This window comes from Aquarana catesbeiana, linkage group LG03 (assembly GCF_042186555.1).
Source record: "Aquarana catesbeiana isolate 2022-GZ linkage group LG03, ASM4218655v1, whole genome shotgun sequence".
NCBI lineage: Eukaryota > Metazoa > Chordata > Amphibia > Anura > Ranidae > Aquarana > Aquarana catesbeiana.
The window spans coordinates 583165261-583179892 of NC_133326.1; the positions used below are offsets into that span (position 1 = coordinate 583165261).

Sequence of the window (14632 nt, forward strand, 5' to 3'; positions counted from 1 at the left end):
AAACAAGAACGTAGTGACATACTATGAGAGTATAAAGAGGAAGTTCATTTCTCAAGCACCACCCTTTGGGCCCTTATGCTAATTATGTGTTAGAAGTCAGTAGAATTTTAGTGAGTGTTGATTCGCTATTTTCAGATCGTACAAAACAAATGCCTTTTAAAATCCGTTTGGCATAACTACATCAGTAGCAAAGCAGCTTTATCCCGTTAAAGAAGATGGGAATGTGCGTTGCATTTCGACATTTCATGTCACGAATGCTAATTTTAGATTACGAACAGTAGTTTACAAGACCGAACACTTCCGGCTCATTCCTTGATTCCGAGCATGTGTGTTTGTAATTTTGACTTTTGTGTGACAATTTCTGTACTAACCATCCGAAAATCAGATGTTGAGTTCACATCCAACAAAATTTTTTTTGCCTGCACATCCAGCTTTTGTCTGATGTAAAAGTCAAATCATCTGTCGAATGCACCGTACTAACAATCCAAAAATCTGCAGCTCGTCTTAAGACTTTTCCCTTCTGATTTTCGTACAGTGTGTACGAGGCTTTAGTGTGGTATTTGCGTTTGGAATCTATTGCTGTGAACCTACATCATGCGTTCAAAGGAGCTGTCCATGCAAGTGAAACAGGCCATTGTATGGCTTGAAAAATTAAAGAAATCCATCAGTGACATAGCAGCAACATTAGGAGTGGCCAAATTAACAGTTTGGTACATTTTCAAGGAAAGAAGAACGCACTGGTGAGCTCAGCAACATAAAAAGGCCTGGACGTCCACTCGGAAAACAGTTGTCGATGATCACAGGATCCTCTCTATGGTATAGAAAAACTCATTCACAACATCCATACAAGTGAAGGACACTCTCCAGGAGGTGGGCATATCATTTTCAAAGTCTGCAATCAATAGAAGACTTCACGAGAGTAAATACAGAGGGTTCACCACAAGGTGCAAACCATTCATAAGCCTAAAGAATAGAAAAGCCAGATTAGACTTTGCCAAAAAACATCTAAAAAAGCCAGACCAGTTCTGGAAAAGCATTCTTTAGACTGATGAAACTAACATTAATCTGTACCAGAATGACCGAAGAAAAAAGTGTGTAGTAGACTTGGAACAGCTCATGATCCAAAGCACACAACGTCATCTGTAAAACATGGTGGAGGCAGTGTGATGGCATGGGCATGCATGGCTTCCAGTGGCATTGGGTCATTGGTGTTTTTGATGATGTGACAGAAGCAGCCGGATGAATTCTGCAGTGTTTAGAGATATACTGTCAGCCCAGATTCAGCCAAATGCAGCAAGGTTGATTGGACGGCGCTTCACAGTACAGATGGACAAGGCTCCAAAACACACTGCAAAAGCAACCCAGGAGCTTTTGAAGGAAAATAAGTGGAATATTCTGCAATGGTCGAGTCAATCACCTGATCTCAACCCAATTGAGCATGCATTTCACTTGCTGAAAGCAAAACTAAAGGCAGAAAGACCCACAAAGAACAACTGAAGACAGCTGCAGTTAGAGCCTGGCAAAGCAACAGAAAGGAGAAAACCCAGTCTTTGGTAATGTCCATGGGTTCCAGACTTAAGGCAGTCATTGCCAGTAAAGGATTCCCAACAAAATATTAAATATGAACATTTTATTTATGATTATATTAATTTGTCCAATTACATTTGAGCCCCTGAAAATAGGGGGACTGTGTATAAAAATGGTTGGAGTTCCTAAAATTTATACTTGATATTTATGTTCAACCCCTTGAATTAAAGCTGAAAGTCTGCACTTCAAATTTATTTGGATTGTTTCATTTTAATTTTATTCTGGTGGCATACAGAGCCAAAAGTATGAAAACTGTGCCTGTGTCCAAATATATATATGGACCTAACTGTATATTTTAAAACTGACCAATCCACCTATCACATTTCTTGAGGCCCTAAAATGCCAGAATAGTTCAAATACCCCCCAAACTACCCATTTTTTGTCACAATTTTTGTAAAATGAAAACTTTAAGAACATTATTTTTTTTCCCACAATTTATTTTTTTACTGTCACCAGTGCAGTACAGCATCATCACTGACTGGTATGGTGGTGATTAGGCACACTGACTGGTGACATTATGTAAAAAAAAACTTTACAGTATGTAATTCAACTATACCAGAGCAGTACAGTGTTACCATAGTGACACTGTACTTCTCTGGGAAGGTGATCAGTATTTTTATTTTTTTTACACACTGTGGTTGTTTATAACAGTGATACTCACTGTTATAAGCAACAGTTTTTTATAACTGCTTTATTGTGTACTGTTGTGATTAGCTGGCCATAGCTAATTACATGGTACAGTTGGGCTATGATTGGCCCTGTCTGTACTATGTGATCACTGTTCCCAATCAACCTATGAATGGAAACCACACTTTTGTACAGTTGCCATGTGATTTGCTGCAATTGGTCACATCGATCACATGGTACCAGCAGCGGCCGGTACACTATTCTGTCTTCTGCTGTGTCTAGTGGACACAGCGGGTTATATATCGCACTGCAGTGTGACCAAATCCTGGGAGGACGTAATATGATATCCACCCAGGATGGCAGCGATCCCTCCCAGCCGTCATTTTACTATAGGCCGGGCGGGAAGCAGTTAAACTGGTTCTAAAGTCAAAAGTTTTTTTTTTTATATCTTAATGCATTCTATGCATTAAAGGGGTTGTAAAGGTAAAAATTTTTTCACCTTAATGCATTCTATGCATTAAGGTGAAAAAACTTTTGACAGTACCGCCGCCCCCAGGCCCCCCGTTTTACTTACCTGACGCCTCGAATCTTCGCTGCGCGTCCTCGTCATCTTCATTGCAGCTCAGCCTGGTCGCTGATTGGCTGCAATGGATGGATTGAAAGCAGCGCAGCCATTGGCTCGCGCTGCTGTCAATCACATCCGATGACGCGGCGCGCCGGGGGGCGGGGCCGAGTGATACAGCGAGCGGCTATAGCCGCCGGCTGTATCATGGGAGCGCGCCCGCAAGCACTCACCACCATGCGAGCCCTCGCATTAAGGTGGTAAATGCTTGCGGGGAGGAGCTGAAACAGCCGCCGAGGGACCCCAGAAGACCAGGTTCGGGGCCACTCTGTGCAGAACGAGCTGCACAGTGAAGGTAAGTATAACATGTTTGTTATTTTAAAAAAAAAAAAAAATAACTTTACAACCCCTTTAATATAAAAATTGTTCTGTGTGCAGCAGCTCCCCCAGTCCCCCTGATACTTACCTTAACCCCATCTTGATCCAGCGACGTTGCACAAGAGTTTCGGCTCTCCAGGACTCTCTCTCTTCATTGGCTGAGACTGCAGGATGGCGCCATTGGCTCCTACTGCTGTCAGTCAAAGTCAGTGAGCCAATGAGGAGAGAGAGGATGCAGGGCCGAGCCGCTGCTCCGTGTCTGAGTGGAAACACAGAGCAGTGGCTCGGCTTGGGGGTGCCCCCATAGCAAGCTGCTGTAGGAGCAGGAGGGAGAAGCCAGGAGTGTCGGCAGGGGACCCGAGAAGAGGAGGAGGATCGGAGCTGCTCTGTGCAAAACCACTACACAGAGCAAGTAAGTATAGAGATGTTTGTTATTTTTAAATTAAAAAAAAATGAGACTTTAATATCACATTAAAGCAAATACTGCATTATGGCCACTAGATGCAGCTGACAATCATAGTAAATTTTTTATATATATATATATATATATATATATATATATATATATATATACAAAATATATACATATATACATCTGCAGCTTCAGTGCAGCCTGATCTGTGCCCATCTCCCCCATCAATGCAGCTCACCATCTCTCATAGGAAATCACCGAGCCGTCATCTGTTTACTCGGCTCTCAGTCGGCAGTCACATACACAGTCCCACCTCCACCATCGGCATTGGACCAGCTCCTGTGATAGACAGAACACCGGTCCAATGCCGGTGACGGAGGCGGGACTGTGTGTGTGACGTGAGAGCCGAGTGGAGAGGAGATGATGGCTTAGTGAAATCTGGTGGCACTCGTCCCCCCTCCTAGGTACACTGTCGGCGTATAACACGCACCTGCGATTTTCCCCCTATTTTCAGGGGGAAAAAAAGTGTGTGTTATACGCCGATAAATACGGTGTGTGTGTGTATATATATATATATATTATATATATATATATATATATAGACCCCTAGTTGAATGTATGTGTGAAATTTATCTTTTTTTGAAGCAAAATAATTATTTTCTTATGTTCCTTAGCGGTTGTTGGAGCCGGAATTGGAGGAACATCAGCAGCCTATTTCTTACGGCAGAAGTTTGGGAAAGATGTCCAGATTGATATATTTGAGAAGGGCGATGTGGGTGGCCGACTGGCTACGATCGAGATGGAAGAGAACCAGTATGAAGCTGGGGGGTCCGTGATACACCCTTTGAATCTCCATATGAAAAGTTTTGTTAAAGATCTGGGTAAGTCCAGTGTGCAGCAATCCAATTACTGTATGTTATCCAGATTATTTTACATTCAAAAGTTTTTATTCATTATATAAGTAAGAAAGCCAATATCCATGTCAACAAAGTTGTTCAGAGTTTTACAGGATATGAAGAGGGTACACGATAATGAGGGCATCGGTTAGTAAATGTGAAATACATCATTAACCAATAAACCGTACAATCCAATTAAGTTATGGTTGCTATGAACACAGCCAATAGCACTATCCAAAGGGTCCTATTGCAGACCAAACATATTCAGTATGGATTCAACCCTCAAGAATTCAGAAGAGCCCCAAATTATATAAGGACTTGGCAGGACTCATAGTGTCCTAATACCATATAAAGAGGACAAAAGAAGGTATAGTCCTAGGACGTGCCATAGTAAAGAATCAAAGATAGAGAGAAAAGGTCTGAAAGGAGAGGTAAGCAGAGTCCTACAACTCACAGGAGACACAAGTTTCATAAGTTACCCCAATGTGAAGGAGAGGGATATCTGTACATGGTTTGCCCAAGGTTCCCAAGTTTGTTAGAAGAGCGTCTGTTTGTCATTTATTATACTAGCCACTTTCTCATGTAGCATGATCCAAGATATTATATGGTTCATGTGGCGAATGGAGACTAAGGGTGATTTCCACGCTCCTGCTAAGGTAGTTTTAGCCGCCAGCAGCATAAAATAAATCAGCCTTTTCATAGGATGAGGTAATTCAACAAAGCTATAGAAGGACATTGGTCTATTGCTATCCCTGTGATTTTACAAATTAATGATCCAGATTATTTTAACCTTAATTGCATATACTGATCGAATGCTGGTTTTCCAGCAGGACTGTTCAGCAGAAGCCAATCTGCTCTGGTGAACAGTTTATTCTTTCTTTCTTTCTGGTCGGATTAGGATGATCGACTGTGTCCATGCACATGTTGTGTACTTGAGTTGAATGGGCTGCCTGCATACAGCACCTGGCGTGTAGAGACACTGGATAAAATGGTATACAGGCCTCAGCGCCCTAATGAACGAGGCCTATTCCTCTATAGGTCGCAGCATTATCCAGCGCTCAGCCAGAGTGGATTTGATTTAAATCACTAGTAAAATGGCTTGATTTAAATCATAATTTTTGAAGAGCAACTGTCATCTCTGTCCCGCAGTGGCTCCTCCTCTGACCCGCTATTGACTCACAGACAGTCCCATTCACTTTAATGGGACGGCTGGTGATGTAGCAGTGACACAACAAGGTGAGGGACGTGGCGGCAACAGGTGAGTGGATGCCCGCTAACAGGGGCTGCAGTTATGGATTTGAAATGACAGGTGCTCTTTAAATGTAAGGACTCATTCTTGCTGGTAGTTAGAATCTTTAATATTTGCAAACAAAATGAAGGTTTCATATTTACAATAATAGGCTGTCAGGTTAGTAAAATAGCAATATCAGAACAGTTTCAATCATACAGTTTGTAGTGTACCTAGATTTGCAAAACATTGGGATAAAGGAATATTCCTGAACTTTGTTTTATCTTATGGTTACTGTGAAATTGTGTTAATGCATCAATGCAGTGCATGTTATCTCAGCTTGCAGAGCTTGGATTCATTGAATGAGTTTAACAAAAATGTAAATCTTGCAGTATATATAGCTTTATGCTACATAACTAAGCTCCATTTCATGCTGAATAAACTAAATTATTAATGTATCTTAAATAGAAAACTATCTTTAGATAGATTTTTACTCCAAACGCGTTTTATTTAAATAAAAAAAAAAAAAAAAATCATTGATTTTTATCCACCCTGGTCTCATAATTATCTAGGTCTTAGCCTTTCTGCTTGACTGGTTCTGTCAGTCACCAGCAGTGGCGTCGGGAGAGGGGGGCTGCAGCCCCGAGTGGGCCCCCAAAAAGCCCCCGAGGTCTCAGGTATTCACAATTATATTATTAGCCCCGAGCCCGAGCGGGGACCAATCTGACTACGAGCGCGGCCGAGTGACATAGCAGGTCCCACCTTCTGGAGCCTGCAGCGCCTATGATGGATGTCCCACTGGTCCAATGCCGGGACCACGAAACGTGTGACGTCCATCATAGGGGCTGCGGGCTCCAGAAGGTGGGAATTACAACGTGGCCGCGTCAAGCACCATGAGATCCCCACTCGGCGCTCGGGCAGTAGGCTCTCCTCTCCTGTCTCTGCCTGTCTGCTGTCTACTGGGATGGGCGAGCTGCAGGAGGAGGTCATGGTCACCTGACGTCTGACGTCTAATGGTCAGGTAGGTCAGTGTAATGGTCAGTGTGGGTCAGGTAGGTCAGTATAATGGTGAGTGTGCATCAGGTAGGTCAGTGTGGGTCAGTGTAATGATCAGTGTGTGTCAGGCAGGTCAGTGTGGGTCAGTGTAATGGTCAGTGTGTGTCAGGTAGGTCAGTGTAATGATCAGTGTGGGTCAGGTAGATCAGTATAATGGTCAGTGTGGGTCAGGTAGGTCAGTATAATGGTCAGTGTGTGTGAGGTAGGTCAGTGTAATGATCAGTGTGTGTCAGGTAGGTCAGTGTAATGGTCAGTGTGGGTCACATAGGACAGTGTGGGTCAGGTAGGTCAGTGTAATGGTCAGTGTGGGTCAGGTAGGTCAGTTTAATGATCAGTGTGTGTCAGGTAAGTCAGTGTAATGGTCAGTGTGTGTCAGGTAGGTCAGTTTTTAGTGGTCAGCATTGATGGGCACTGGTAAGCCAGGCAGCAACCAGCAAGTGAGCTCCCCCCCACCTCCTCCAGGCCACACAACATACCCCCCCCAGTGTCGGGCTCGGACTTCGGGCTGAAGCCCCTGGTCTTTCTCCCACCTAGCAAAGCCCCTGGTCACCAGACTGTATAAGTTTTCTGCTCACATACAGACCCGTACTTTCTTAGCTCTGACACTCTGCATTTGTTACAGGTCTGAGTACATGCACGTTATCTGCAAATCTGCTGGGAATTTACAATGGGGAAGAGTTTGTTTTTCAAGAGAGTGAATGGTTCCTTATAAATTTTATTAAAAAGCTGTGGAATTATGGACTAAATTTCCTACGAAAGTACATGTGGGCGGAAGATCTTTTGGATAAGTTCATGAGGTACGTGGTAATAATTACGCTTTGCCAAGTTCAATATCTTCATACAGATTTATTATTATTTTGTAAAGTGCTACACAAACTGTTGGCACTATATAAATCTTGTATAATAATAATAATGTTATATTCTGATGTCAGGAGTCAGTAAGAATTTTGAATATTTCTGCTCTACTCTTCCATATAGACTTTGGTAGGCTTACCTATACACCTGAAATACTTTAGACCTTTGATAAATCATGGCAGTGAGAGTAGGATTTTCTGGTGTTGAAGACTTGTCCCATCTGTGGGGTAGCAGTTGAGGCAAGAATTTGATGGAACATGCAATGCCACTCAAAACTTGTGCAAAACAAGCTTCATTTGTAAGCCCTCATTCTTACAGCCGATTACTTCCATGCCCTGTGCAGGCTCATGTTTTATCTGCATGGAGATGCACAGGTGTTGTGTGCATGTCGGTATCAGCAGTCCCATAGATGTCTATTGGGACACTCGGCTGCACAGACACAGCCACTGCTCCCAATATAACATTGGTGGGGGTGAATGGTCCCGAACACACCCAAGGAGACGGGGCTTGGAATTAATCGGCTGTTTGAGCAAGGCCTAAGTTATCCCTGGCCTAAATATTAACCCTTAGCAATCTATATAGAGAATGTGGTATCAATTGAATAGTTTATACTGCTTATAAGTGTAAAGTGCCATAGAAATACATGTGAACTGTCACAAAATTTGTAATTCTGTTCTGGCAAATTTCAGGCACGCCTGCCAGACACAGTAAATGGTTCTGACCATTTATTTTTGTGAACTGCAGCCAAAATAGTAGAGCTTGGTTACAGAATATGTGAACCCTAACAATGAACATATTTGCTCCCTTTTGTTCTGTTTAAAATACAAGTAAATGCATTTTGTTTTAACTGCTTTATATGTTCAAAAATATCTGTTGATCCTTCCAGACATCCAGTGAAATAACGCCCTGTGCTCTCTGTTTCAGCTGCATTATTTCAGCTGCATTCTAGAGACCACACCTCTTCATAGATACAGAGCCGCGAAGAGAGCGTTATCACCCTAGGACAGGAAATATGTTACTGTCAGAGTCATCAGGGGAAAATAAAGGGAGAAAAAGACTGTAAAGAGGAAAATAATGCAGACACATACACAACACTGTTTTGTTTGTTTTTTTATGTTTTTGTTTGTGTATTTTTTTCTGGCTTTAGCATTCTAAAAGACTGTGACCGGATAATGAAGGCACAGATGCTCATTAGTAGGGATGCAATGAAATTACGGCGGCCGAAAAACAAAATGGTGTTTTCGGCATAGTGCCGAAAGAAAAAAGTGCCGATAATGGCGCAGTATCGGTGGCCGCGCCCCCCGGGTGCGGCCCATTGTGAGGTGTCATCCAGGCGGCTCAAAGTCCTGTCCTCCCCTCCCTCCTCCTCTCCTTGCAGAGAGCCAATCTCCCTGTCTCAGGGAGCTGAATTGTAGTAACAGTGTCCCGCCTCATGTGATAGACGACAAACTGATCCAATGCCGGGACATTGAATTAGTGTGACGTGATCACAGGAGGCGGGAAATTGTTACTGCGGCCCGGGCAATTCAAATGCAGTTCCGTGACACAGCAGGAGATCGCCGCTCTGATCCGGGCAAAGGCAGGCTGCATCCACAGGCACTGGTGAGGCTGCATCTTATGGGCACAGGCAGGTTGCATCCACATGCACTGGTGGGGCTGCATCTGACATGCACTGGTAGGCTGCATTGATCTCTTGTATCATGTCTGCAGTCTCTTACTTGCACTAAAGGTGCCAAAAAATGGCCAGCAATAATTTAAAATGAATTAAAATTGATGATATTAACCACTTCACTTATTTTGATGCTAAATACCATTTTTACCATAACCCCAGTATTTTCGGGAACGCCGTGCGTTTCTCTTTAGGATAAAAGTGGTCTCTGTGGCGGGTTAGCGGCGAGATCACTTTTATCGGTGGCGGGAAAGGTGTCCACCCCCTTCCCGCCACCGCTCCGGTTGTCTCCGCTACTTACAGGACCCGCTCGGCTCCATAGCACAGAAGGGCGGAAGCAACGTCAAATGTCCCTTCCTTCCATGGCTCTTAAAGGAGACATTTTTTTTTTCAAGTGACTTTTTTTTTTTTTTATTGCATTTTAGTGTAAATATGAGATCTGAGGTCTTTTTGACCCCAGATCTCATATTTAAGAGGTCCTGTCATGCTTTTTTTCTATTACAAGGGATGTTTACATTCCTTGTAATAGGAATAAAAGTGACCCAATTAAAAAAAAAAAAAAAGACAGTGTCAAAATAAAAAGTAAAATAAATAAATAAATAAAATTTTAAACCTTGCCCGCAGAACGCATACATGAGTAGCGCACACATATGAAACCGGTGTTCAAAACACACATGTGAGGTATCGCGGTGATCGTTAGAGCAAGAGCAATAATTCTAGTCCTAGACCACCTCTGTAACTCAAAACTGGTAACCTGTAGAAAATTTTAAACACACGCCTATGGAGATTTTTAAGGGTAAAAGTTTGTCGCCATTCCACGAGGGTGGAATGGCAACATGTTGGGTATCAATTTACTCGGCGTAACATTATTTTTCACAATATGAAAGAAAAAATTGGGCTAACTTAACTGTTGTCTTATTTTTTAGTGCAAAAAAGTGTATTTTTTCCAAAAAAAAGTGCGCTTGTAAGACTGCTGCACAAATACCATGTGACAGAAAGTATTGCAAGGACCACCATTTTATTCTCTAGTGTGTTTGAAAAAAAATATATCATGTTTGGGGCTTCTAAGTAATTTTCTAGCAAAAAAAAAAAAGATTTGTGTCAAAAAGAGGCTTGGTCCTTAAGTGGTTAATTAAAAAGTAGAATATAATACAATTATATATAAAAATATAAATATTTTTTAAAACTGTCATTTTCAGTTTCAGTTTTTGGCACCAAATTTTCCATTCGGTGCACTCTTACTGTCATTAGTAATCTCAGTGCTCTTCAATCAGCAACCTCCTGTTAAATCACTGATTTGTGCAATGTATGACATTGAGATGATGATGATTATATTGAAGATCTTGCATTATGCACATATACATATTTTATATATTTGTGTATAAGCAAATGTGCAAACCTAAGAAGTCAAGCAAGGGGATCTTACCAATCTAGTCACTGCCAAAAAAATTTAGTTTTGGGGCTAACCCTGGATGACATCATTACGTGTCTCACGGGGGGGGCGGGGGGGGGGGGGGGAGTGTACATCTCCTCCACAGTCTAAACAGGGAAAAGAGCCTCGTCGCAGACGCGGCCCTCCTTTCACCGGACAGTTTTCCGTTCCTCGGGGTCCACTGGTTCAAACCTTTCAAAACCCTCCTTGGGAGGTTCCAAACGGACCTGGTCTGGCAAGCTGAGAGTGGGATTCTCTGGACCCGCGGACAAGGCCCCTTCAGCTTGGAGGTGCACCCTCATCCATGTCTGGAGTGAGGGGACGTCTTGATTTTGTCCAGTTACAAGATAGTTTTCCGGCCTTGTTCCCCAAAAAGGGTTTTTTACTTCCACTGTGCGTCTGTCGCCGGACCGTTTGCAGTTCTCTTGGGGCTGTGCAAGCCCTGTTGCTTCAGAGTGTGATTGTCCCGGTTCCCGTGTTGGGAACAGTTTCAGGGTTTTTTTTCAAACTTGTTGACAGTCCAAACGATGGAGGGCATGGTACGCCCAATTCTTGACCTCAAGGCCCTGACCTGCTTTGTGTGGGTACAGAAGTTCAGGATGGAGTCCGTCCGCACGGTGGTGGCGTCCCTTCATCATGGGGACCTTCTGGCTTCTATCGACATCACGAATGCTTACTTATGCATTCCACTATGTGCCCGACCCCAGCACTTCCTCCGTTTTGCTGTGGGAGATGAGCATTATCAGCTTGTGGTGTTGCCCTTTGGTCTTGCCACCACTCCTCGGGTGTTCACGACGTGTTGGCCCCAGATCTGGCGTGGTTATGTCAGCGGGGGATTGCGGTCCTGGGCTGCTTGGACGATCTTCTTCTGCGAGTCCTCGACTACCCCGAGGGGCGATGTAGCTCCTATACAGACCTTGACAGATTTCAGTTGGCTTCTATACTACATGAAGTCTGCTCTGGCTCCTTCCAGAACATTGGATTATCTGAGCCTGACCTTCAACTCTAGCCAGAGTGTTTCTTCTTCTGTACAAACTCCAGAAGTTGCATGCTGCGTTTCATGTACTGTTGTCCGGCAGGTGGGCCTCCCTGAGCACCTGCATGTGGGTGTTGGGCCTGATGGTATCTACTTTCAAGGCGATTCCATTTGCATAGATCCATAGAGTTCTATACAAGCTCCCTTCATGGAGATCCTGGCATGATGGGACAAGTGCTCAAGGTCTCTGGTCGATCAGATTCAGTTGAGCCAGGAAACCAGAGGTCTGGTGGCTTCTCTCTCCCGTTCCTCGCTGGGGTAAATCCTTTCTTCCCATGTATTGAACAGTGGTCACCACCAATGCCAGTCTGTCTGAGTGGGGGGTGTCCTGGGACTGAGCTCTACTCAGGGTCATTGGACGCTGGAGGAATACGGACTACTGAGCAATATCCTGGAACTTCGAACGATCAGACTATGTCTGGATCATGGACGGTTCGACTTCCGGGGCTCCCGGTACTGATCCAGTCAGACAATGCAACGGTGGTGGCTTTTGTCATTCAACAGGGCGGACTAAATAGGGTGTTGGCAGCCCTGGCAGTAGCCAGAATCCTCCAGTGGGCAGAATGTCTCATTCCGACCCTCTCCGATGTATGCATTCTAGGAGTGGAATGCTGGCAGGCGGATGACTCAGTCGGCTAGTGTCGGACCATGGGGTGGGCCCTTCACAGGCCCGTGTTTCATCGGATATGTCTCCGATGGGGCACTCTTAAGGTAGATCTGTTTGCGTCCCAGCTCAACAGAACAGTACCAAGGTTTCTGGCAAGGTCCCGGGATCCTCTGGGGGGGCATCTCAAACGCTCTGGTGGCCCATGGGACTAGTAACATTTGCTCTACACCTTTCCTCCTCTCCAGCTTCTGCTGTGGCTTTTGCGCAGGATCAAGGTCGCAGGGATTCTGGTCACTCTATTGGCTCCGGATGGGTCCTGTTGGTCTGCTTATGCCAACCTGGTGCACTTGGTCACCGACGTTCCTTGGCAACTGCCTCTCAAGGAGGATCTACTGTTCCAAGGGCCGTTCTTCCATCCTGCTTTACAGTCGCTGGTTTTGACGACCTGGCTGTGTTGAGCTAGGTGCTGACGTTCCAACACTGCTGACGGTTAGGGAGTCTACCTCTAGGAAGATCTACATCCGGATGTGGAAAGAATATATATCATGGTGTGAGTCGCTGGGCATTCAGCCTCTTTCTTTCTCGTGGCTCCGATTCTGACCTTCCTTCATGGAGGGGGGGGGGGGTTGAACAGGAATGGGCCTTGAGTACCATCAAGGGCCAGGTGTCAGCCTTTGCGGTCTTCCTCAGCGTCCCCTGGTCTTGCACCTCCTGGTGCGTACCTTTATTCAAGGGGTTCGATGTCTGTCTCCACCGGTGCGGTCTCTTCTACCGCCGTGGGATCTGAACTTGGTGATTTCGGTTCTACAGAAGCCTCTCTTTTTCAAAATATTTGGTAGATTCCCCTGCTTACTCTGTCTCGGAAGGTGGCCTCTTTGGTGGCTATCACCTCTGCTTGCAGGGTGTCGGAACTAGTGGCGTTATCTTGTCGTATGACTAAGGCCTTATAGGCTGAAACGCTTCAACTGACTTAATCTGCATTTGTTCACTGTGGATATTCAATAAAATGAAGACATTTTAGGAGCAACAACCGGAGTGCTGATCATTTTTTCTACATTACTCTACTCAGCCAGCAACTGTGGATCGAGCACCTGGGAGCTCTGCTATCTATGTGTTGTATGGGTAGTAGCACTGACAACTGACTTAGTCTGCGTTTGTTCACTGTAGCTATTCAATAAAATGAAGACATTTTAAGAGCAACAACCGGAGTGCTGATAATTTTTTCCACATTACTTTACTCAGCCAGCAACTGTGGATCGAGCACCTGGGAGCTCTGCTATCTATGTGGTGAATGGTAGTAGCACTGACTCTTCTGTTTATACGTTATCTTGTCGAACACCTTACCCAGTGTTACACAAGGTTAATGTGGTTCTTCACCCTTGTTCATCGTTCCTTCTTCTGATTTCCCTTTGAATAAGGACATTGTGTTGCCTTCCTTGTGTCCCATGTCAACACATCCTAAGGGATTTGCCTTATCTGCCCTGGATGTGGTCCGGGTGTAGTCACTGAGTCTTTTTGGAGGTCAGATTCACTTTAATCATGGACGTGCCAAGGAAGGGGCTGTCTGCTTCTTCTGTGACCATTTCTGGATGGATCAGACAGATGATGACCCTGGCCTATTCTGTCAGGGATCAGGTTCCTCCTTTCCCTGTTATGGCACATTCTTCTCGGGCACTGTGCAAGTTTGCAAGGCGGCCAATTGGTCGTCGGTGTACACTTTCACAGTGTTCTACAAGGTGGATGTGCTGGCATCTGCGGATGCTTCTTTTGACCGCAAGGTTTTGCAGGCTGCTGTTTAGAGGGTCTATTCCCTCCTGAGGGGGTATTGTTCAGGTTGGGCTCCAGTTCTGTGTTGAGCTCCTGTTAGCTGGTTGACTCTTGTGTTAGTTAGCCTTGGCATTTTTTGTTGTCTCACCCCTCATGTTTGGCACTGCTTTGGGACGTCCCTATGGTTCTGAATAATGGAGCGCTGTGTCTGTCAATGAACGAAAGAGAAAATGAGATTTTTGACTTACCGTAAAATCCATTTCTCTGAGTTCATTGACAGAAACAGCACCCACCCCTCTAAGGAGTTTTAATACTTCTGACACTGCTTGTTACTGAATTAAAGGCCTATAGCAGAGAGGGGGGTGTATACCACCTAGGACTGCCCATAGGCGTAGCCAAGTTTTTTTTCTGCCTAGTGTCCTACTCCTGTAGGCGGCGGTATAACCCTATGGAACGCTGTGTCTGTCAATGAGCTCAGAGAAATTGATTTTACGGTAAGTCAAAAATCCTCTTTTTCAAG

General features: G+C 44.5%; 1 protein-coding gene across 1 annotated transcript in view; it reads left to right on the forward strand.

Moving 5' to 3' along the window:
* The window catches only part of LOC141132968 (prenylcysteine oxidase 1-like), a 67065-nt gene that overhangs the window by 19576 nt on the left and 32857 nt on the right, over positions 1 to 14632 (forward strand). Inside the window, exons 2-3 of the mRNA XM_073622001.1 lie at positions 4241 to 4447; positions 7369 to 7543. Of these exons, the coding sequence (XP_073478102.1) occupies positions 4241 to 4447; positions 7369 to 7543 (382 nt within the window). The remainder of the gene's footprint in view (positions 1 to 4240; positions 4448 to 7368; positions 7544 to 14632) is intronic.